Source organism: Fukomys damarensis, unplaced genomic scaffold (assembly GCF_012274545.1).
Source record: "Fukomys damarensis isolate Sample0158 unplaced genomic scaffold, DMR_v1.0_HiC HiC_scaffold_3, whole genome shotgun sequence".
Classification (NCBI taxonomy): Eukaryota; Metazoa; Chordata; class Mammalia; order Rodentia; family Bathyergidae; genus Fukomys; species Fukomys damarensis.
This window is the reverse complement of record NW_022900915.1, coordinates 41,723,949-41,750,325: the sequence shown is the minus strand read 5'-3', so window position 1 is coordinate 41,750,325 and position 26,377 is coordinate 41,723,949. Positions and strand designations below refer to the sequence as shown.

Genomic DNA, 26,377 nt, shown 5'->3' with positions numbered 1-26,377 from the left:
ATGTCAGAGATGGAAATGGCTTTCATTTTTTGTTTGTTTGTTTTTTTTGAGACAGGGTCTCACTATGTAGTTGAGACTGACCTGGAACTCACTATGTAGCCCAGGCCGATCTCGAACTCACCCCTGTGAGTCCTCCTGCCTCAGCCTCCCGAGTGCTGGGATTACAGGCCTGTACCACCATGCCCAGCTGGAAATGGCTATTTACAACATAAATTTTAAAAGTACTATTGCAATGAACAAAAAAATTTCAACATAAAAAACAAAATGAAGTCAAAATATAAATAAGAAATGGTGAAATTCATCTTTTACAAAGCTTATCACAACAAAGTACTGATTAGCCAAAGAAGGATCTTCTACTTTGATAGGTAAAATACAAATACCCAATAAAAATGGGCAGTGGATTTTGTTAGTTGGTATGAAATGAAGTACATATGTCTTTAAACATATGAAAAGATCCTCTATCTCATGTATAGCAATAATAAAATTAAAAGTGCCCAGTTATCAGAATTCATTTATCAGGAACAAAAAATCAAAAAGTTTGGGGGACTGGGGTTTAGCTTGTGCCACCACCTGCACAAGATCCTGAGTTCAATCTCCAGTTAAAAAAAAAAAAAAGTGGGTTACACAGAGCTGAGTGTGTAGCTCAGTGTAGTACCTTTAGCTAGCATACAGAAGGTCGCCCTGGATTCAAACCCCAGCATCACAAACATACTGTTTTTTTTTTATTACACAGTATTAGTTATAATGTGGAGAAATAGGTACATGCCCACACTTTCCGTCAGGGTACAGATGACCCAGTCTCGCAGAGGACAATTTGGACACATGTGACAATATGAAAAGTGCGTGTTCTCTCTACCCAGAAATTCCCAGTTCTATTCTAGTAGCCCGTGGGAATCATCGCATGTAGGTAAAGTGAGGCAGGTTCAAAGCTGGTCACTGCTGTACAACTTCAACTATCTGGTTACAGAAGTGTGCATAATTTCAGCACGCAAAAGGAGACACCATTCAGTTGCAAAACCAAAACAACAAAGGAGGGGAGGAATGAAAGGGGGTAAGAGAGACAGAGAGAGGGAGAAAGAGATCTTAGCACACTGGTGTGGAAAGAATGCTGAGACTTCAGGAGCAGACAATATATTGGATATTTTTACCAATACTGAAACAATCACAGGTTTTATTCTCCCTAGGACATCACAAGTAAAGTTCATAGGAAGGTGACAGCCTGAGAGAAGATGATGGCACTGTCAAAAATTGATATGGGCTTTGCATTTTTAGTGAAACATATTTGGTATATTTTAGGTATGCATAATGATGATATTTGTCATAGGGAATTTGTACCTGTATGTGATGTATGATGCTTCTTATTATTTGGAAATTTTTCTCAAGTGTGTTGCTCTCAGAACTCATTTTAGTCTTAAAAATTATTAAAAGTCCCAAAGGGACGACACACACATAAGCCATTGTGAGATATGTGTGTGTGTGTGTGTGTGTGTGTGTGTGTGTGTGTGTGTATATGGATATATGGGATGTACATTTATGTATAGTTATTGTATTACAAATTAAAATGAATTCAAATTTGGGCAATATTTATTAAATCATCTAAAATCAGAATAATAAATTACAGTTAAAGTAATATATTAAAATTACATTGGTCAAAAGCAAAAATTTACTAAGAAAGGGATTATTTTATATTTCTGAGAATTTCTTTCAGATATGGCTTCAGACAGGACAGGTTCTCATGTTTAGTTCTGCATTAGGTCTTTGCTATTTTTTTATTTTCACTGAAATATATGAAGAAAATACAGCTTCGTACATGAATTTAGAAAAGGAAGCTTTTGTAGATATTGTACCAAAGCCCCTCACAATGAACTGCATCCCCACCCCTATTTTTAAATTTTTATTGGACATAGGGTCTCCCTACATCAAGAAATTGCTTAGGCTGAGCTCCAATTTGTGATCCTCCTGCCTCAGCCTCCCAGAGTGCCAGGATTCGGGGTGTACTGTACCACGCCCATCCAGGAAGGGGCATTTTAATAATGCTTCGAGAGTATCTTCTTTCCGATACACCAAAACTTGAAGTTAGTTTCTTTAATTGTGAAAAAAAAGATTCATTTCTTAAATTTTAGTTGTTGAGTAAATCTGACACCTACAATGAACTTTCCTTATTGTGTTAAGATGCACGATCTGTCCTATACTTCGGACAGATCTTCTCCCACGGGTGTCTTTACAGTCTCACACATCTGTAAGTGAAAATCACTGGCTTCCTGAGCCATACATATTCTGAGTGATGACACATTTTATTAAATAGTGTCAAAAATCACCTTAATTAATATCATCACCAACTTCTTCAGAAAGTTTTTATTTATTGGAAACTGTCACTCTCACTAGTGGTTGTAATTTTTTTCAAATTCTAAGTTTCACTTGAAATTTCTAATTTTAGCAGATCAACAAATGCTGTCCGTGGCATCTAATTACTTTGTTCTTTTTTATGGAAACGTTCTGACTGAGAGCTGGGTATGAATAAGTATGAATCTAGGTATGAAGAGCTACAGTTTCTCTGTCCGTCCTTCTTTGAACTATCCACGGTACCACAGAGCCGGGAGCCTGTGGGTGGTGCCGATGCTGAGGTCCCCACAATCTCACAGGTGCTTTTCCTAGAGGGGTGCATCACACTCCAGTACTTGGCCAAGGTGCTTTTTGCATAATTCCTCCCTCCACTGCACAGTGTAAAGGACCAACCAGGGCTGGCAGTTAACGACATCAGTCACTATTCCTGATCTATCCAGGGCATTCTTAAATCAGTTAGATATTCTTATTGTATGCCTTCATATGCATGGTAGAGAGCATTCAGTACTTAGTACACTGTGGTGCTGGTCTCTTGATGTGCACTGAGGCACAAGGACTTTTGTTCACTACAGCTGGTGGCATCCACACAGCTATGGCAGACATTCTTAGAAATACAGAACGGTGCTGACTGTGAACCTTCTTAGTCAGACTTTGGGATCCCTTTTCCACAAAGGTTACAGGAATTGCAGTTAGAGGGGTATGGAATACAGTTTTCTCTTGCAAAGTACACACACCTACACACACGTGTGCGCACGCACACACACACACACACCAAGGAAGTGAAAAACTAATGGAAAACAAGCCAAAGGACACTAAAAGGCAATTCAGAGAAAAGGAAACAGTAATAGCTAAACATGCCCTGTTATTTAATGAAATACAAATTAAATAAAGAGACAGAGATTTTATAGTGAATAGAATAGCAAAAATAAAGCATCAAATTCTATCAATTACTGTCAGACACTATCCAGTATTCTGGAGAGTGTTTGCTGGCTTACTCATTTCTATCTGTTAGTAAAATTAATATCTGGCTATTAATTGCTGAAAAGCTTTTGCGTAAATACGGAGAAATGCACTGATGTATTTATTGTGATTTTTTATGTTGGCAAAGGAGACCCACATTAAGAGGATATCTCCAGAGGAATGGAGAATTAAAACATCAAATGTATGCGTGTGTGAGAGAGAGTTCTCACACTCTGAGCATACACTCTAAGGAGAGGAAATGTTGAGCTGCATTTACAAATGAATACCTAAGCCACATAAAGGATGTGTGAAAAGAGCAGAAAGAATTCTACACATTGCCATGCATGTAAATTAGAAAAAAACAACACCAAGATATAAAGTCAGGTATTTTCCACTAATTCACTTGTGTAAAGAAACATAGAGAAGGTGAAAGGAAAGGCTACTCATCAAGTCTGCTACTAAGGCTGGCCTAATGTAAGGACAGAGGAAGGGGAAGAAGGTGGGGAAGGAATAATGGTTTCTTGTTACCTGAGAAGATATTTTGCTTAGGCTGATGACAGAGTGAAGTCCCTGCCATCCAAGGAGGACAACTGATTGTTACTTTGCCCTGTATTCCTCTGTTCTCAAGGTAGACCATGTAACTGACTACGGCCACCGGGTGCAAGTATAGGTAGCCGCCAAAGTATTCTCTCAGACTTGCTTCCTGCAGGATGATGCCATATATAAGCATTTCAAACATGCGTATATACTGACACACACACTGAAAATGATTTGTGGCCATAATCTGGGCAAAAACTGAAATAAGCCACTGACTTCCAAAATAGTTCATCGCTTTTTTCAATTTCAAACTGGTTAATGGAGGCAGAGAGATGCTTAGATAGTATGTTCAGCTGCATGTCTGACCAGAAATCGGTGTCTCCACAAAAATATAATCCCAACAAAAAAGACAAAAGCAAAAGAGTGTGCAAAGAAACTTTTTATTTTTATTTATAAAAATTCATTTTAATTTATAAAACTTTCTTTTTATTGAAAGAGAAGGATTCAGTTTTTTAAATGAAAGTTTAATGCCTAAGAAGTAAAAGCAGAAAAAGTTTCCTTTTTAAACAAGTACTAGGAATCACTGTCAACGGGAGACCAATTAGGAAGAAAGATGGATGCTTGGTTCGGAACTTACTCAGAGGAGAATCAAGTTATGATCGAACACTTCGTGGTCATTTCCTTCAGTTAGTAAAGGAGACACAGGCAATAGCTGGTGAGTTCCCATTTTTTTAAATTTGCATTTTGGCAGAATGTGACATTAGAGTACTACGGGGCCATACAGTGCTTATATATCAGTTGTACTCTGTAGTAATCATTATGTGTATGAATGCATTTTCTTATTATGTAAAAAATGCCAGGCAATTTTAAAAAATAGACTAGTAGGGACTAGAGATTTTAAAATGTTTTAATGTTTCTTTTCTTTCTTTCTTTCTTTTTTTTTTGGTACTAGAGATTGAACTTGGGACCTTGTGAGGCAGGAGGCAGGTGGCAGAACCACTGAGTCAAATCCCTGGCCCTTTAATGCTTCTTTTTTAAGGCAAGGACTCTGTATGACTATATAAATAATAAAGGATAAAAGGTGAAATAATAAAATAATCTGCCAGATAGGATGAGACTGGCCCTGTTCCATCCTTACAGCTGCCAGTAATATAGCACGAGGTGGTTTGCTGTCAGTGTGTACAAGACCCGCACATTCATGCTCAGACTAAGAGCACACTGCATAGGGAATAAAGAAGACCAGATGTAAATGAGAGCCGATTTTAAACAATGCCTATTCTGCCTGAGCATCAGAGCTATCTCTACACTGAATTAAAGTGATTTGTCACACGATTTCTGTAAAAATATATAATTGGAGATCATTAGTTCACCTGAAATTATAAATTGGCATTTTCTGTGATACTTTCACCTTACACAGAAGAGTATATATGTATATAGTATATATTATATATGTATGCATGTGTGTGAGTGCGAGTACGCGCGCGTGCACACACACACACACACACACACACACACACAGTCTTCTAAAGGTTCCGGAGGCAGGGCTAAAGAGCTTCTTTGATTCACAAAATGTGACTGGGAAAGGGAAATGTTTCTGAAAAGTCTCAAAAAGACACATTCCTGAACACAATCTATATTACTGATTTTTTAAAAGTCACTAACATCCAGGGTTCTATACTTGAATAACTTTACCAATACGAAGAAGAAAAGAAACAAACATTGAAGCCTTAGTAATGCATGCATTGTGGTGATTCATCCCAGAATCACAGCATGGCAGTTAAATGCCTTTTCTTTAAATCAAGATCTGTATTAATCACCAAGCACTAATTCTGAAGCTGCAAATAAGCGGGCTTCTAAACTCCCTTCCCGTGGCCACGGATCAGCCTTCCATCAGAACTGGAGAGAAGCCCTCTTTGGAGACAGGATGGAGAAGTTCATAGAAATTGTAACCTCTCTACGGCCCCGTGCTCCTTGTGCAGCCTCCAGTTACAGTGAACGCCCCGTTCACTAAACAGCACGCGACAGAGGAAACACAGGAACGGGGGCGAGGGGGATCCACTGCCGCCTGTCTAGGAGTCCTGGCCAGGCGCAGGCGTTCCTGGGAATTCCCACGTGCTTCGGAAGGGCTTCGCGCACCTGCATTCATCTGCTATCGGGGTCCCTGCTGCTGGCCCAATGTCTGCACGTGCGCAGTTCCTCACACCTGCACCCCAGAGGCGGCTGCTTGGGCTGGGATGTGTACATGAAGTCTGCCCGAGCGGTACTTATTAAGGTAGTCAGAACCCTCACGAACAAGGTCTTCCTGTCCGAGGTACAGGGGTGAGCGTTCACGCTCTGAATTTTGGATTGTTCTTGTCTTTTTTCCTGGGTGTGTCCTATAACTCATGAAAAAAATGGAAGCGTTCATTGTTTATTAAATTCTGTCAACCTGAATAGATGGATGCAAACGGAAAAGAAAAAAAATGAAAAGAGAGAAAAAGATCTCTTTTCTTCTCTGTACATAAAAACAGATGGCCGAAGTTTGAGAAATAGTAAGAGTGAGAAGATAAAATAATATCAGCACCAGGTCAGAAATACTAACCTCTGTAAAATACACTAGAAACGGTGAAAATAAAGTCACCTTACTAATGCCTCTTGAAAAATGAACCCAAGGTACTGCCCCAAAGCAGAGCATTCCCTTTGTGTGAAGAGCTTGATTTTCTCAAGCCTCTCTCGGTGGGACACACGGGTTCCCTGCTAAATCCGAATTCCGCGATGCCGTTTCCTCATCCTGGCCAGGGCAGCGTTAGCGGGAAGAGGCTAACGCTTTACCCTCGGTGCGCGGATCGTCCTGCATCCAGCGCAGGATCTGGAGCTTGCCAACAGAGATGTCCGCAGAAGAGCTTCCACGGGCGCCGTGAGCCTGCCCCATCCCTCCCCAGGGGAGAAAGCACGACTGCAGCTGGCAGCAAATGTCCCGACGCTCTAAATGGCGATTCGGGATCAATGAAACGTCAAGGCAGAAGCAAGCATCACGTAATAAAAAGTTAAGAGGTAGTTCTGGGAAACAGAAAACCAAGATGCTCTTCATGTGACTTCTATGCCCTGAAGATAAGAGAAGTCTGCACAGCAAACATATGTCCTCATTCAAAGAGTGGCGCGCTTTCTAGGATACTATTTTCTAGAATTATGTAACGTGAGTGAATTAACTAAAAAGGGGAGGAAGAGGACTGAAGGGAAGGAAGAAATATCTCAGGAAGATACCCGCAACAGCTGTTATCAAGTAATTGTTTTGCACTTTATAGTCCTTCTTTCTGATTGTTTCACACACATAATTATACTCTTTCACTTGCACTTTAAAAATAAAATTAAAGGCTTGGTGTGTTGGCACACGCCTATAATCCCAGCACTGGGGAGGCTGAGGCAGGAGGATCATTGTGAGTTCGAGACCAGCCTGAGCTACATAGTGAGTTCCAGGTCAGTCTCACTACATAGTGAGACACTGTCTCAAAAAAACAAAAATAAATAATTAAATGAATAAAATTAAATATACCAGGAAGTAAGTTGCTTAAACTATATCTACATATGTACTGAAACAAAAGCATAAAAGACTTATATGTATTGTTTTCTCTGAAGAATTTAAATTTATGATTGAAGAAAACTGTACAATAGACAAACCAGCCCAACTGTGGTGGGGTACACCTGCAATTCTGGAAGTCTGATAGGCTGAGGCAGGAGAGTTGAAAGTAGCCAGGCCTCAGCAAACTAATGACTTAGTGAAACTCTTGTCTCAAAATCTAAAATAAAAAGGAAAGAGAAAGTAGCTCATGGTCCAGGTCCTGGGTTCAATCCCCAGTACCACAAAAAGTAAAAGAAAAAAAGAAAAAAGAAAACCAGACAAACTATTGCTTGACTGTTTCTCTTCATTATTAAGTTGTTGGTGCATCCCTAAATGTATCTTCCGGGAATGTTGTTAACTAAGTTAGAAAGATTATCTAATTTATGGAGAATAATTTTTAATACAGTGTCTACAATCAGAACCACAATGACAATATTTCAAAATCATTTAAAATGAGACCTGACTCAAAAAATTCAATTTATAGTCAATTCTCTTGGAAGAGGTAATATTTTGTCCCTCTCACTGCTTACCCATTTGTATAATAAGGATTAGTTTAAAATTTGCATTGTATTTCTGTGGACCGTATGGGTTCTATATTTACATATCTAATTATCTTTAAATGAAATATGAAAATAAAATAACTTCAATTTTTAATTTAAATGTTTAAAACATATTTACTAAGAAATACACCTTGAAATTTGAAGTTTGACTTTTCCCCAGAAAATCACCATCTGGAATTGGATTTACTGAGTTTGCAACATGTCATTCTTTGGAGTAAGGATCAGTGGTGCTACGGGCACACTGGAAAGAGCAACACCGGAAGTAACAGCCCCGTCTTGGTCTAGTTTTAGGGTGCCCAGAGAGGGTCTACTTTTCTTGGTGCTATTCAACAAAAAGAGGACACTAAGACCCAAACTTCCTGTCGTGACCAGAGGCTATTAAAAGAAGAAAAGACAAATGGAAGTATCATTGCTTCCAGCAGAGTAGAATTCTAGCTAGAGGGCAGGTTTCATACCCCAAAAACCCTGGCTGGAAAGCGGCAGTGTTACCACACCAGCGAACAGGACCTTGGGCACTGTGGTTTCCACTCTTCTCCCAGGAGAACTTCGCCACCTGTGGATGCTCTTCTCACTCACTGCAGCCAAGGCCACGGGGTCCCCTACAACCCCACTGTCGCACAGCACACCGGGACGCTGTGCCATCATCATCATGCTTTTCCAGTAAGAGGCAAGTTAAGCTTCTCATTCACAAAGACGGAAGCAAAACGAGTAACAAATGAACCAAATGATACTTTGATTCACAAAGATCAGATCACTCCTGACTACATCACTTTACTTTTCTGAGTGCTCTTATACGGGAGCTAGCTATTTTATTTGCTCTTTTTATTCATCCAGAGAAACAAACTGGATAATTCTGGACCCTGTAAGGACCCATCAAGGGAGATGATGGGAAATTCCAGGCATCTACGCTACCTTCGAAGTTAGGAGAAAAATACAGAAAAATAAAAGTAACCACAGAAAAAGTCTACTTTTCTCCACAACATCTTTCAGTGCAACACAGACTCATTATTCGTTAGTAGTGAAGACAATGTTCTTACACCTTTTCAGAATAATACTGCCAAACAATTCTATAGAGCAAAACATTAGATTCATGAAGTTATGAAGAATATAAAATATATTTCATCATTTTCAAATTCTTTTTTGCTGAACACTTGTTTACATCTAGGAAGTCCTTGAAAAACTCACAGATTGTGGTATTTTTTTAAAAAAGTTTTTTTTCTGTTTCCCTTAAGAAGCTATATAGATAGATTTTATCGAATATTTTCTAAACCTTGCAGAACAAATTATTTTTAAATGAGAGAAAATATTCATTTATTTTTGTAATTTCATTAGAGTGTGACCTGAATTTAGAAAACAAATTATTTTTAATGATCAAAAGCTACCTCATATGCACCACTGACCAGATTTATTCACATAAAATGGCATCTGCAGCTCCAAGTTTATAGTTAATTTTATGACAGGTGAATAGACCTATTTATATCTTTTATGTATTTGCATTTAAAATTATGGATCCAAAACTCTAAGTTTCTATGATTTAAAGTGATGTAAAATGTCTATTCATAAACTACTTAAACCATATTAGAACATTCAAAAGTGGCAAACTAAGTCACATTTGCACTTTATTATTTATTTTTAAATTTTATGTATTTATGTATTTTTGGTACCAGGAATCGAACTCAGGTCCTTGCGTTTATGAAGCAGGCAGGCGGTGGAACCATTGAGCTAAATCCCCAGCCCACATTTGGCACTTTAAAAAATAAGCTGCAGATTTTCTCCATTCTTGCTTTTCCAACTTTCAAGTGCTTTCTCCTTCCCATCAGACTAAAACACATTCACGTCTTCCTCTGGCACTTTTCACAGCACCGATTTCTATGAGGCCACAACAGCTTCTTTATACACAAGAATCTGATTATTATTACACCTTGTTTATGGCTCTAAAGAACTGACTGTGCTTGACATCCAGTATGTTCCAGAGGTGTAGAGTCTACAGAGACTGGTAGGTGCCAAGGGGAAATACAAAGACTGCAAAGACAGTGACACTCATTGCATGCACCTGAAAGGGAAAGAGACGGAAAAAGAAACAGGCATGGAAAGCAGAACATCATCAACAATAAATAAAGGAACAGATGCCTCACCACAGACATAAAAAGAAAAGATCCATGGACAGGGAACAGCTGCAAACGACCAGTGGCCAGACTGAGGTCACAGGCCAGCACGGAATCCTTGGAGGACAGCAAGACAGACGGCTGGGGGGCAGATTTCTCAGAATTCTGTCATTACAGAAGGATGCTTGGGTGGGGAAAAGGGATGAGTTCCTCTTGCTGTGCATATCCATCTGGAAGGCCCCTCTCAGGATGGCAAACTGAAAACACATCTGCCCTATTGATTTCATTCTCCATGACACAGCTCTTAAAATTCCCACTGAAAGACCAGGATGGCCCAGCTGTGGAGAGCCTTGGATCTACTACTGCACACTCTACTCTGCAGACTCCTGGGTGGTGTGATTCAGTTTAGCTGTGAGTGATGGAAAAACCCAAAGAAGCTGTGGCTTAAAAGAGGAAGAAAGAGACTTCCCCTGTGGGTAAACATGTGATGGATACCAACGGCCACTACACCTGGGGGGTCTGGGTACCTGGTAGCCTATCCATTGTGTGTAACCAGTCTCAGGGTTCAAAATGGCAGCCTTTGTTTATGGCAGCAGAATAAAGCAAGGGACAGAGGGGAGATTGGTTGTATGGCCACTACTTCTGAAGGAAGTTCCCAGAAACCACCATGAGACCCTTTGGCTTATTAACCTCTGACCTTTTGGAAGTCCAAGGGCTACATCTATTAGACATGTAGTTTTTTTTTAAAAAAATTCTGGGGTAAAACATATTTAGTTAATGATCTATTTACTACCATGGAAACAGATCAAAAGTATGTTGGTAGGCAGTTAAAAGTCTTAACTAAACTTTTCAACATACATTTGTGGAGTTGGTGAGAGCATGCTTTGATTCATGACTGGATGACTACACATCCGTTTTGACTGTATGTCCACAAACCTCACAGGATTCTAAGGGGCTGACTGAAGGTGGATGTTTTGTATATAAAGAAGCTGGACCTTAAAGTGGTTAAGCAACCTTGATTAAGGTGACAGTTAATGGCCAGTTGAGCCCAGCACCACACAATAGAACATAGCAGCTCATGTCAATCTATTTCACTTGCTGTAGATTTAAACACCCGAACAGTAGGTGATATAACTTATTTAACTACACATGATTTATTAAGTCACTTAATACATATTTACTGAGTAAAGATGTCTCAGCCCCGGTATTGCGATATACCAACATTATGATAAAATATGTTTATATTAATTAAAGTTCAATCACTGGGAATGGTGAGACAGTTGGGTGGCCCAACTGGCCACATATCTACCCTCACGCAGCTTATTCAATGAAAATAATCTCCTAGGAAGTCTGTAATTAAATCTGTGGCAAGTATTATGTGAGGAAAGAACAGGAAGCTACAGGAAACTATAGATTGGCAGGGTAGAGGATGAGGCTAGGAATTCTACCCCGAGGAGGAGCTGGAATTTAGCCCATCTGTTGGCATTCTGTAGATGCTCCATGAATAAATTGAGTGAATGGATTTATTTATGTAAATTGAGTTTAGGGTCACTCAGAAATGGGCCCTATAAAGGTAGAAGGATGCACCTTTCCAGGAGTCCCCTATGGCTGAAACTCAGGTACATTCTCCACATTTCCTCAGAGCAGTATTGCCTGCTGAGTTAAGTCTAACAGCTTTTCCCTTTTCAGATGTCCACACAATTAACTAGAAAGTGTCTACATAAGATGGCTTGAAATGTTTTATCTGTTAAAATAATCTCCACATGAACATGGAAAATCTCTGTATGACCCAAATAACTAGACAAATAGTAGATGCTCAATAAATAGTTTTTCAACATTGCAAATTTAAACTAACAGAGGTATTTAAAAAACACTCAAGGGGCCAGGGATTTAGCTCAATGGTTCCGCCACCTGCGTCACAAGCACAGGGCCCGAGTTCAATACCTGGTACCCCCCCCACAAAAAAAGGTAAAAAACACTCAGTAATGTACTCTCCTCCTTTCACAGCTTATGTCCATCTCTCCAAGTCTGTGTTAGTACTCCCAAGAAAGGAAAAGCTATGACCCATGGGCAGCTATATCAGAATGTCTTTTTGTCATTTTTCTGCTGGGTAAACCACTTCTTTTTAAGAGCTTCTTGAAAGCTGCCATTACATATAAACTCTAGCTTGGGTTAGACTCTTGCTCTAGCCATCTGTGACAGAAAAAGCCACATCTATTTCTGAAGTTTAGTACTCTGTCCATAACGGCACAGATCATAATAAGAAACCAAGGAGACCTGAGTTTAACACAGTTGTTTAAATACAAGAAAAGAAAATATAATGCGTGTAGGGTAAGCTCTCAGACAAAAAACGATTCAAAGCTATTGAAGCATTAAGTATATAATAGAAACAAGAAATCAGAGGATTCATTTGTGGAAAAGAGGAGAGCTTTATCATTTTTTTCAAGAAGCAAAACTGTAACAAAATAAAGCAATCTATACTAACTACATACCAATGTTAGGCAGAAACAGCTCTGATTTTAATTAAATACATCAATTCTGAGGAGAGCCGTAGCAGAAACATTAAAAACAAATACATGGAAAAATTGTAACCAACATGTGATGGGAAGAAAAAGTGTTTGAGAAAAGGTATGACTGGAGAATGGATAAAGTCACTTCCAAGCTGAAAGGTCGGGGCATCTCTTCCTGAAGCCCCTGTAAAATAGGAACCCTCAGTAAGCTACTGCCTTATAAGATACTCTGATGGAAACACAGGCAAGAGAAAGATGCCACCTTATTCTGGGATTCCCCATCATTCTCTCAAGTAGCTCTTTGAATTCTACAAAGGCAGTAGTAGCCAATCACGCTTCTACTAGGTATAGACGTGGACTTGCTAGTGGCATGACGGAATATTTGCAGACAGATCACATCTCAGAGGTGTCCTGGGCACTGGTGTCTACTTACTCCATTTCATGTGCTATGCGGAGCCCCAAACTCACTTTCCTAACTTCCTGCTGGATGCCATTACCAGAATTTAACTGTGCTGGCCAGCTTTCCTGGACAAATTCCATGATGTCGGCCACTTAAAGGGGGAGAAGTTTAGTTTAGTCGGGCTTGTGTTCAGAAGTTTCTTGCTCCACCAATCCTTGGGGAGATCCCAAAGCCAGTTTGGCTGAAATCCCACCCTAACCCCTATACCGACTCCCCCAAGGTATCTACAGCTGCAGTAATGGTCCTGCTGTCACAGTCAAGCTCAGAACATTAGAGCTTGTTTCTCCTTTTCTCTGCTAACACACAATCACTCTATCATTTGCTAGTCCTGCACCCTGAAGTCCTCCATGGGTTCATCTTTCATCTTATTTTAGTGCTCTAACCCAGGTCCTCCTGACATGTTCCTCTGGGAACTCGTTTATGCATCCTAACAGCTGCCCCTATTCCTATGATCCCGTCATTGCAAAGAAGCATTCCACATTTTATTTTTTTACAAAGCTTTATTGACTGCTTCTCAGTGCTGGGTACTTAAAACACAGACCACTGACGAGCCATCCTCCCAAACTCTTCAATAACCATTACGTCTGACTCAGTCTGACATTGGTACATCTTCATGCATCAGTGGCTGCTCCCCACTCCTGGTCTTTGTCTTCCTAACTAGTCTACATGTGTGCCCAACTCTTCAGTATAAGAGGACCTGTCCCTGATGAGCGGGACTTTCTTCACCTCACTGGTGATTTCGATCTCTTTATTCCCTCCTGTCCAGAACAATTTCTTTAATGTCATCCTCAAAAATGTGAATTTGTCTTTGACAATTAAAAATGGCTTTTTAGCGTGTTTTTATTATTATTATATTCTTATTCTTCTCAAGCTGATGTGACAAAATTTTACAGAGCATTCTGAGGATGGCCTGGGGAGAAATCTAGAAATTTCTATTTTTACCAAGTCACCCATGAATCCTTGGGATATTAAAGTCTAATAAATGGCTATCTCTTCCCCTTATAGACTGTGGTATACAAAAGTTTAAACACTTTTGGGACAGGATTGAAGATTTAACAACAAAACCATTTGTAGAGTAACTTTACGGGGATTTACCTGTTCTACAACCCTTTAACTATAATTATTAATGGATTAGTGTAGTCTTCATGTTACAGGCAAAAAAAAAAAAAAACAAAACTTTGGAAATAAACACTGTCTTTTCCAGTTCATGAAGGAATGTGGACTATACCTAAGAATAACACGAAACTAGGCAAGTTAAAAACAAAATATCACCAAGACAGCTTAAAGCATTAGGTCTTGAATTTGTGCTATCTTGATACCCCTTTTGCACCAACGTGTCAGAAGAGCAGGACACTGTTCTCTACCATCTCAGTGCATTTAATTAAGTTGCTTCTAAAAGCAAAAGAGACAAATCCAAGGTGAAGCGCACTTCTCTCCTAGACTTGGAACCGAACTGCTGGTAGGCATCAGGCTGGTAATTACATTTCCCCCCTGAGGATCACCTATACAAACATACACCCAAGCTGTCTGCTTTGCAGGTAACACCTGGGACACAACACTGACCAGTAATTAAGAAATTCTAAGGATGGGGATGATATTTCCCAAGCGCCTCAGGTCATTTTTACATACAGCTGGAGAACTATCACTCCAGACTAGAGATAAACTACTTGTTTATGGACAAATGAAATATTTCTAAGATAGAATAGTTCCATTACAAAGCTTTAACTTTCCTAGTGTCACCCTTCCCACTCATGAAAGGTAAAGGGGAATTACTGAGGATTGCCAAAGAAAGGATAATAACACACAAGTTAGAAATAGTTTAGAGCTGAGTTTGAATCATTGTTTCACAATTCAGAAGTTTAGTCGATTTAAACAACTTACACATCTTTCTACGGCTATTTTCCATATTTAATTGATGGGATAACATACTGATTTGATCCAATTTGAGTCAATACATGTCAAGGAGTGGAACAGTATGTACTGCTAGATGTGGCTGTTAGCTCCTAAAGCTAATACATCATACTTTGAGCAATAGGGTTCATCTCTTATTCAAGTACGGATAAATTTATGCTATTTTCTACAATCAAATCTAATTATATGCAGTTACTTTTAAAAAGCAACAAACAGCTCTGGATAGAAATGGTTTTGCATTAACTGCTGCCTCAAAAAACACATAAATAAATAAAGCTTTCAGGATCAGGGCAGGTAGCTTGGTACTGCTTCATATTTTCAACACAAGAACACAAGGAGGTTTTCAGCAAGGCCAATTTCAGAGAAAAATTCAGAGTACAAATTTATTCAGCGTCTACTGTGGAAATAAGGAATTCTTTTAGCCCAGTCCAAATAGTGATCCCACCAGTTCCCAGAAGATAAACATGAAGAGACAAGGAAACCTTCAGTTTAGACTCTCAACTTTTCTCCTGCTTCTCTGTACTTCTCACCTCTAGGGACCTGTGGTTGGGAGGCTGGTAACCTGCTGTGCTAATGCAGGAGGTGCAGATGCAGTTCTAGTAGAATATCTGCCGCAGCAGAGGCAGTGAGTGAGTTTAATTCTTTAGCAGCCTTTCCCAAGGGCAGTCCTGGAAGGGTCTAAAACCCTCTGTCTGAGAGTGGGTTCAGACTCCCAGTGGAATCCTGACTTGCATTCAGCCATACAAAGAGCTGCCCTGAGCAATTCTGAAAGACAGTAGGATCTCACAGTGCACCCTCTTTGCCTCACAAGTACCACAAATAGGATCGGCCCTCCAGAGGCTCCCTCGCTGGTTGTGTAAAGACACAGGGAGTGAGAACAAGGGTGGATCTGACACCAGAGTGATCCAGGCAGACTGAAGATCCAGAGCTTCTACCTTTCAATATTTTTTTCACATAACAAAAGAAACTCACTATTTTTTATAATTATTCAGATTTTTTCCATGTCACTTCACTGGTATCAACCTGAAAAAGTCACTCTGGTCATATTCGTGAAACAATGAAAACTAACTGAACCATAAAGCATTTAAAATATCACTATAAACCCAAAAGACAATTTAGAAAGATTTCATACTGTACTAAAATGTGTAGTAAGTTTAATTAAAAATAATATGCGTGTTTTTAAGTATATTTATCTTCTAAGAGTTTAATAACTTCTAAAAATCATGCTAAAGTAACAGCCCACATCTCTTTCTATTCTATTAGGACTAATAGTAATAGTAGGTAGGTAATTAGTATGTCTTGGATGATTTTTAAGGGCAAACCACAAAATTTAATAAGTTGGAAAAATACTAGCACTTTCAAAGCTTTTTATGTAAGTTAATCTTAGATGGAGAAGATTAATTTATACTAGCAATAGTTTTGCCTAAAGTTTCTGAAGTCTTGTGAAATGGCTATGATAACAGATTTATTAAATGTGTAAGAAGTTGAATGAAATGTTCACGTCTTTAACATTTTGGGACTGGAACAAGTGGGACGGAAGAAGGCAGGCGAGACTGCCACTCTTGATCCACTGAGTTTAGCAGGCAAACTCCCAGACAAGCTGTTTGCAATGTGCCAGTGCCCATCTCACGTCGCCTGTCAGAGAGGTTCGCAGGGATTGGGAATAAACTGTGGTCCGCTGCATGGAACACACAGATCATTTCTGCTAACATGGCTATTAGTTATTTTTCTCTACATGCTGAGACAAAATATCTGACACCCAAAGTCAGAGGGGAAGGGTTTATTTGGCTCACAGTTTGTAGAGATTTCAGCCCATAATCAGCTGGCTCCTAGGCAGGGATTGCAGAGGACAAACAACATGGCGCCCACAAGGCAGCACAGGCAACGAGGGAGGTAACGGTGTCAGTGCCAAAACACTCACTCATATGCAGTGGTTTAATAATCACGTAGCCTTAATCCCAGCATCACACGAGCCACGTTCAGCCATTTCCAAAAGAGACTGCATGAGGCTTTGGGGGGCTTCCAGACACGATGCACAGCAATGGCTCCAGTGAGGTAAACAGCTAACAGCGGAACAGCGCGTGAGCTGTCTGGCATTCTCAACACTGATCAATGCGGTATAATCAACAGGGGCAAACACACCTCCCCTCTCCTTATCTTTCACGTGCAATATTTCCTCTTTTCTTATTCATCCATTGAGCATTCTTCCAAAGTAGGTTTTATTTCAGGTACTGTGGAAGTAGATGTAAGTCAAGTGTTTATCCTAAAAGCAAGGACTAAAGTGTAGGACAAGAAAAGGGAGTCAAGGGCAACACATGCTGCTGTGATGAAAATACACGGGGCAGGGCAAAGAAAGGCGCCTGGTCACTTCTGTCCTTGGATTGAAGAGGCAGGAATGGCTTCACAGAGAAAGAAACAAGGGATGAATATGAACAGCAGCGGAGGCTGTTGGGTTGGCTGGGCAGTGTTTGCGCCCGAGCCCAACAAACCATGCGGGCCTTCGAGAGACAGTGAGAAATTTAGGCCAGAAAGGCTGTGGGTTCCAAACATCCAGAGGAAGCAACTCAGAGGAAAGGAGGACTGGAGCTGCAGCTTGAGTAACACGAGAGCTGAATCACGGGTTCCACAGCTCAGAGAACCCAGAGCTGCGATTCGAAGAGCGTCCTTCAGAGCTCGTAAGTCAGTGAGAGGAGCCCTGCCGGAAGAACGCGGTACACTCGCCGGATTACCTCAAGACCACAGGCATCAGCTTTTCAGTACTGAGAGGTCCAATTCATTTTTTAATAAATATGACTGCTTTTCAGGAAATGTAAAGAGTAACATTTGTTTTTAAAACATGCAACCATATATGAAAGCTCATTTCTAATAAAGTACTTGAAATGAATATTCTAATTTTCCACTGAGGATCAGAGCTTATTAAAAGAGTCATTAGAAGAAGCAATTTATCAATGTCTAGCTCTGGTGTAATTAGCTTTATAGGTGTGTTTACTATGGATAAGCGCATGTCTGGGAATGTTGTTTATTTATTTGTTTCGGGAAAGTAATCAGGTTAAAACACTTTTTACTTGAATGAGAAAACACTATAGGCAAACCAAATTCTATATAATTCATGTTCTGCAAGTACAAAAATAAAAAAATATTTTAGAGTCACGAGGTTTTAAAAATAATTTATCTGGAGGAGTTGAGGTATCTATAGTTACCATAAAATTTTTCATACATATTATGTACAGATATTTGACAGAGAACATATAATGTTTGTTGCATTTTCAATCCCAAAGTTAAAGTGTTTCAAAATATCCATATGAAATTTGTGTTTCAGAAATCTGTGTTCACATTATTTAATAATAGGTTATTCTACCTTTAAAATAGTAAGTTATTCTACCTTTACAGTTATATTATTTAAATGCAGAAGTCAGATAATTTTGCATTTGTATATTTGAAATATTATAGAAAAGAAGAATCTGAGAATCACTTAGGAATGTTTCATAATTAATGCACAATATTTGAAAATTTTTGTTAAAGCTGGATGTGCTTCTGATAAAGATACACATCATGGTTCTGCCTCTCCTAGGCTTAGCAACTTTCCGTTTTCCATTGTCTTTTTAAATTTTTATTTCACCTTTCTTTTAACTCTCCCCACCCTGTGCAATCAGCACTATTTGGAGTTTCCATCAGCACAGTGCCAAGATCATCAGGCACAAGTGTTTTGACTTTATTTCTCTTATTACTGTAATTCAGGCTGTAAAAATCTTAACTCCCCAAGCTGATGAGACAAGTTTTTACAGAGCATTCTGAGGTGGACCTGAAGAGAAATCTGGAAATTTCTATTCTTGCTAAGTCATACATGATTCTTTGGCAAATTAAAATTTAAAAAACAGCTATCTCTTCCCCTTACAGACTCTGTCGTACAGAGAAGAACCAGAATCTGTTAAAATCTTAACCACAATTTCTGAAGGAGGAATTGATTACTCAAAAGAGAGCTAAACTTCATTTTTCTCAGTGGTAAAATGCTACTATTGATACAAGTAATAGTAAATTTACTTCCATACAGAAATTGGTATTGGTATTATACTAGATCACCATGCAGTACGATAGCTAGATAATATTGTAATGGGAAATTATGTCTGTATTCTATATGAAGCTAATGTAGTTTAGGTTTTATAAAAACCCTATTAATATAGGCCATTTGATTATAAAAATATCATGATACTTAGGGAACAGTTAGGGACCATGGAAAATAAGATCAAAATATATTGGGCACTTACTTTTCTATCTTCTAGATTCAGAGTATCTTGAAAGGATGTGCAGTGTTTTGGTGTTTTTTTGTTGTTGTTGTTGTTGTTTTTTTTTTTTAGTGACTAGTAATATAGTGCAGAGTAACATTCATTCTGTAAGTGTCTGTTAAATGGATAAATACAGTAAAGGAATAGCTAGAAATCCAAGGAATATGCAAGCAAAATGTACTGGTCAGCTTTTACGTTGCTGGACATGGTATTTGACACTTGTATCCTGAAGGAGGAGAGGTCTACAGGATCACAATTTCAGCAGCTCAGCCCATGTTTTTCTTGTTCCAAGACAAAAGGATCATGTGGAGGGGACTGCTGGAAGACAGCAGCTCAGCTTCTGGCAGCCAGGCAACAAGAGAGAAGGGAAAAGCCAGAGGCAAGAGCGCACCCTTCCAGGCCACCCCTGGCCCAGCGGCCTGTCGCCAGCCAGTCCCCACCTTTTAGCAGCACCTTCAGCTGTGAAATCGGCAATAGATGAAGCCACTGATGAATAAAGCACTCTCACGATCCAATAACATCCCAAGTACATGTGACTTCTGGGGGACATTTAAGATCTATACTATAATACAGAGTTACTTTAGAAAATTTTTTTAAAATAGAAGATTTACTACATGCTGTCATAAAAGAAAAGAAAATAATCCATTTTAATCATCAATTTGAGTGGATTGAGAGACTCCTGGAGAGGCCATTAATTCTTGGGGACATTTACTCACTATGGATGGATCCAGGGATGCTCATGTTGAATACACTGGTAGGAGCTTGACCCATAGAGGAGGAGGGACACTGGGTCAGTCTTTGGAGGGTGTAACTCCTATCGGTGCTCTGCTTCCTGGTGGCAGGAAGCGCTCCACCACACCCTTCTGCCATGACGTTCCTGCCTTGGAGCCACGTGATCAGGGACTGAACCCGTAAAACCCTGAGCCTAATTACTCCTCCCTGTAAGTTGCAGTGTTGGGTATGTTCAACAGGCAACAGGAAACTGGACCCCTACATCCACTCAGAAACTCATCTGAACATTTTGAATAAGCTTTTTATATTTTTACTTGAGATAATCACAGACACCCTGTCATAATTATGACACTGCTATTTGTAACACATCACTCAGCAATAGAAATGTATATTCTAAAACACTAAGGGAATGCTTGACATGGTGTTATTTAATACTTGGAAAAAATCTAAGTGAAGAAATAAAGGTCAGGAAAAAAAGTTCTTGTTTAACTGCATTTTCTGTACCGACTCTTTAAATCCAGAGCCAATTATGAGCTCCGTGCTCCCATCAGTAATTGCATGCTGAGTAAGGAAATTTAAAATGGCATTTTCAATTTTCATTTTATCAAGACAAGGAAGAAAATTAAATTGAATACTAATTAGTGTGTGTGTGCTATACACCTAAAAGATTAGGAGAACACTATGCTCATCATAAGTAGGTTTAAGCAAAGTACTCAAATGTTTCATTTAAATGGCTGAATACAAATAAAAGGATAAAATGGGTGGTTTCTTTTATATGAGAAACCCAAGTTATAAATAGAGAGCAAAATAAAACATAACAGGAAGTAAAGTGATGTATCTTTTTCAGATGGGAAGGGGATCAAGACTTGGAGGGAGGGGAGGGAAACAGGTGAAAAAAGGAATGCAGATGTGCCGTGTCCTTGTACTAATGTCTCACGAGGAATATAAACACTATGCACTAAAAACACGTACTAATAAACATTTTTAAAAACGAATGCTTAAGCACAGAAAATCTGTTAGGGAATTAATCTCCTCAGAGTCCCCTAAATATGATTTTCCTTTAAGTAACTTGTGAACTTCCTTTTCAGGAAACAGAAAATACTATTAAAGAATATGAAAATATAGACCTTGAACATATTCACTGAGTATTTACTGAGTAACAGTGCTGAGTTTTTAGTTTGTTCACCTATTCCTCTAAGAGAAAACTTCTTCTATTGACTTCTGCAGTTTTTCTACAAAAGTAAATTACCATCTTCAGAAAAAAGCAGATTATTGTTGCCATCATCATTATCATCATCAGCAGCCCAGTGGCCATAAAAGTAAATTTTAAACTATTCACTTAAGATGACAGGCTAAGTTATACTCAATCTAAACTTCCTTGAGATGATCATTGTCCTGCTCCACTGAACTTATTTCTTTCCATTATGACTGGGAGAAAGAGAACCTAAAGTCCAACTTTTCAAAGGCAGAATGATATACTGTGTAAAGTAGGCAATAAATTCGGGCAAAATAAGGTAAAAAAAAATCAAAGTGTGAAATATTAACAACTTTTAAAGTTCCATCATGACTGCCTTTCCACAAATGTACCAAATCTGCTCATCAGCTACAATGGCTAAAACCATCTCTGGAATGAATATTAGTTATATAGTTTCTTTTATTTTGTGTCTATTTTTAAATTAATCAGATTGTCATCAGTCTCTAACCAAAACTGTGCAGATGTGTTATTCTGGTTTTTGAAATTCTTTTCGTACATGTGGCTACAGATGGAAAAAGTCAAATTAATTTAAGAAGCAATTTCCACAAGCACACGCAGACATAAGTTCATAAAAGAAAACAAGAATACTGGCCCACCACGCACTGCCATTTCGATAAAATAAATCTCTAGGAGACATAAGATTTCTTCAGAGAAGGAAGTATGTGAAGATTTCAGCCCAGTTCCTAAGTATGCAAGTCTTGTTACTTGGCCATAAATCAATTTTCCTTTCTATTAAATGCCTGTACAGCAACCTTTACGCGTGGTATTTAATGACGTCATGTCAGAGGCTGATGTTCCCCTGACTCAAAATATGTAGTAAGCCGAGAGCAGCCCCTCAGCTGATCAAAGTTGTGTGTAACGGCCCCCACTCCAGTGGTAAAGGCCAGAGCCTTTTGCTCAGATCCTATGGCACAGCAAACTCACAGACCCTTCCGGTAAACTGTACTTGCGATTTTCTACAGGAGCCTTCCAGACTCATGTCACCCCTGTGACAGGGCTGTTCTTCCCCATCTAGTCTCTACCGCAAGCTGTCTTCCAAGGCCCTCAAAAGTTGTCGCCACCAAGCAACTTTCCCATGGTGATTTCTTCTTCCTCTGACTCCAGAGCACAATGTCCCTGTCTTACCTTTAGGGTACATCCTGGTGACCAGCTAGACAGATACTAATAAGCTATATTCCCAACAGAGGTGCAATCTTTCTCAGAGACCACTAATGATCATCTCTCTGTTCCCTAAATACTACTTTATGGTTTCACTTTATCTAAGTCCTCAGAAAGCATTAAAATGAACACAATATCAGCCTTTCACATCACTACTCTATGTGTAACCCTGGGAAAATACTTAGTATCTCAGGGTGTAGTATTCTTTTAAAAATCAGCAGGCTGATAAAAATACTGTGCATGACACTAGGAATTGAAAGTCCTTAATTACTGAAAGAACGTGCTGCTAACATTTGAGGCACCGTCATATACATTGTGTATTTTAAATTTGCACATGCAAAGCCACACCTTAGAGACAGAAAAAGAATAGATGTAATTTTTTTTTTTTTGTAGTATAAGGAATTGCTGTCTAAAAGTGCATGCTCTGAATGAACAGGTATCTAAGACTTGTTCTGATGTATTTTAAGGTAGTGTTTATACAGCTCAAGAATTTTATTACTTTAATCCTTCTAATACATTTGCCAGTGTAATGTGTATGTTCTTCACATTTTTAGAGTCTGTAGCCAAACTGAACCCTTAAGTAAATTACCCTTTCTGAGACCACTAGCTCTTTCCGCTCTTTTTCATATGACAATAGGCATTTAGGCAAAACTGTGTATCACTCCACTGTTACCTGAATCCACGGCCATCTGTCGTTTTCTGCAGCTGTCCAGGCATTGATCAGTCCCTTCTTATTAAGACGTGCATAGTACGGGTACCATTTCTGGAGTCCAAAAAGAGCTCGGTGGGTAGATGAGGCTGTGATTTGCTGATTCGATATGATTCCACCTTCAATTCCCAATGGGCCGGAACATTCTGGGAACAAATCAGAAAGCCGTGCAAACAGATGAGAAATCCCACATGCAAGCTGTGGCTATTTGGTGTGATGTAAAATATTGCTAAAAGGATTTTAATTTGAATCCTCACACTGTTTAAGCCTCACTAATCCACAGCTCCGGTATGAATTACTACACGCAGGAATCGTTGTTGCTCCTCATGTGCCTTTTCTTCCTTTGGTCTGAAAGAGGCCTCAGGACAGACCTGCCCCGAACGCGCTATGATTCTACCCTATGTGCCACTTTCTGTGAGTTGCTCCCGTGAACACGAGGGTCTATTTCTTTTCAATGACATAAATAAGAAATTTTAAATGGCCCATGTCATATTTTATATTTTCAGAGATAATAGTCACTCATAAATCATAAACTGTAATCCCTTATAAATGTTTGTTGAAGCAATACTTCTTTATTAGTGCACATCTAAATTTTCTGCCAAAGTCAGTTTTGCATTCATGTTTTTCACTGTAAAATTTTTTTTTTTAACTGAAACCTTTTTAGCCATGTGAGTTATGCTTTTCCAAAAGTGAATATATACAGATTTGTCTACAGAGTAGAATATTAAACTATCTATGATGTCTTATAAACTACAGAAAATAGGTACAGAAACTATTTTTATAACTAGAGTAATAACGGTCATTGTACAAGACAATACTATTCAGCAAGTCAAGGTACTGAAATATCTTTCTTTGTAACATCTTAGTACAAAATCTAAAACTCTTGGGATTCTCTATTTGCATCTTAAGTTTCTTTTATTTTTCTATAAATTTGTGACATGGAAATCTAACATAATTTCATGGTAAATATTTAAAACTCTAAGATTAAAAACAGACTCAAATAGGGCCAAGGATTTAGCTCAGCGGTTCAGTGGCCTGCCTTACAAGCGCAAGAACCCAAATTCAATCCCTGGGACCAAAAAAAAAACAGACTCAAATAATAAGTCCTCTGATACTAAACATGTTTAGTTCTTAAAGTTAGGAATGGAGTTAATTCCATCTAAAATGTATATGTACATTGAATATATAATTATATGCACAATATGTATTTGAATTCCATAATAACTTAATACAATTTCACCATATTTAATTTCGGTTTTGAAATTCAAAATAGGTAGAATTATGAGAGAACAAAAACTATACCTGATTTTCTTAATTTCTTTAATATTTCATACATTATATTTACATTTTTGTTAACACAAATTTGGATAATAAATAGAATAATACTTAACATGTTGTATGCAGTGTTTAAATTGTTGCCAATTTAGGATTAGATAGTTAATATGATAATTCTATAATGAAATTTACAATAACTCATCAGAATTCTTGAAATTTTGAAAAAGGGCGAATTGCCACTATTAAATATCAGTATACATAAGTCAAGTTGACCAACGATTGCCACCAAACACAATATAAATTTTAAATATTTCTGTAGTCTAACATTAGTAATTGAATGCTATTCTCAGACCATGATTGAGAAGAACATTTCTACCACTGGATTATAATATTTTTAGAAATTAGGGTGATATTTTCCATTGTTAACTGTATTTTCATTACAGTAAATGTGCTTTTCTTTGTATTCCATGGTAAAACAGTAAAAGGCTGAAAGTACAATAGTAACATTTTTCTAATGCCTTTAAAACCTTTTAAACATTTTTTATAAAGAGAATTAAAATACATGGATAATTAATCATTTTAATCAGACGGTATTAGTAAAGATAATATTGACACAGTAAACTTTCATCTTTGCAATTTACAATTAAAATACCATTCACTAGATACATTAAATCTAGACAGTAACGAACTTTTAAACATGTAATTAGGAATGTTACTCTTCATGAAAGTATTGATATCATATTGGTCATTAAATTAATAATTTATTCATTTTTAAAAGTGCAAATTAGGAGCTGTGGCTAATAATCTTATTTTGATATTCCCAAACCTTAACTTGAAAAACTCAAATGTTGACCCTTTATTTTATTGCTCCCTATTTTAAACTTTAATAGTTTTACAAACTTCTTACAATGGTAAGAAACTTTCCTGATGTCACTCGGTCTGATTTTAAGAAGTGCAGAACTCTGGCTTTGTAGCATCACTGCTATTAAGGAGGCCCGAGAACCCTGTCCTCGCTCTGTGCCCAGGGTGGGCAGAAGGGTACAAGGCCATGACAAGGCCACTAGCTGCACAGGCAGAGCTGCAGAGCTCGGCTTGATCAATGAGATGGTGGTGAGGGCCTGGGGAGGAACTCAGGGCCATTTAGCAGTACGTATCTCAAGACCTTCTGTGGAACTGGACATCCTGACAGAATCTGCAACTTTTGCAGAGAGAGATTTGCTCTCTAACCGCACTGCTCCCCAGAACTGCTCACTAAGCCTATCAAGCTTAGCTGAGACTTCAGCAAATACCTCGCCTGTGAACCATCACAGGACTGCATAAACTGAGTACCGAGGATTGATTTTAAAACTGTATTGGTGCTATGCTATGAGCAGATGCTAGATGTCTTAAAATTTTGTGTCATGAAGCTAGGTGTGGTAGGGCATCCCTGTAATCCCAGCACACTGGAGGCTGAGGCAGGAGGACTGCAGGTTGGAGACTGGGCTGGGCAATCAGCCACTTAGGGAAATTCTGTCTCAAAAAAACAAAAACAAAACCATAAATTCCAACACTATATTTCACAGAACTAGAAAAAAGAATCCAAAAATTCATTTGGAACCGTAAGAGACCTAGAATAGCAAAAGCCATTTTAGGCAACAGACACATGGCACCAGGTATAACAATTCCCAATTTGAAACTATACTACAAAGCCACTGTGATAAAAACAGCATGGTACTGGCAAAGAAATAGGCCTGAGGATCAGTGGAACAGACTGGAAGACACAAAAACAAACCCAGATGTACTCAGCTACCTCATCTTTGACAAAGGAGCTGACCATCCTCAGTGGAGGAAAGATAGCCTCTTTAATAAATGGTGTTGGAAAAACTGGATGTCAACCTGCCACAGATTAAAATTAGACCCTTATCTTTCACCATGCACTAAATTAAAATCCAAATGGATTAAAGATCTAAATATTAAAACAGAAACATTAAACTTGCTGGAA

General features: G+C 38.6%; 1 protein-coding gene across 2 annotated transcripts in view; it reads right to left on the bottom strand.

Moving 5' to 3' along the window:
* Edil3 (EGF like repeats and discoidin domains 3) overlaps positions 1–26,377 on the bottom strand; it is a 287,167-nt gene that overhangs the window by 115,728 nt on the left and 145,062 nt on the right. For both annotated transcript variants that reach the window (XM_010637154.3, XM_010637153.3), the window contains one exon: positions 23,086–23,267. In XM_010637154.3, coding sequence (XP_010635456.1) covers positions 23,086–23,267 — 182 coding nt within the window. The remainder of the gene's footprint in view (positions 1–23,085; positions 23,268–26,377) is intronic.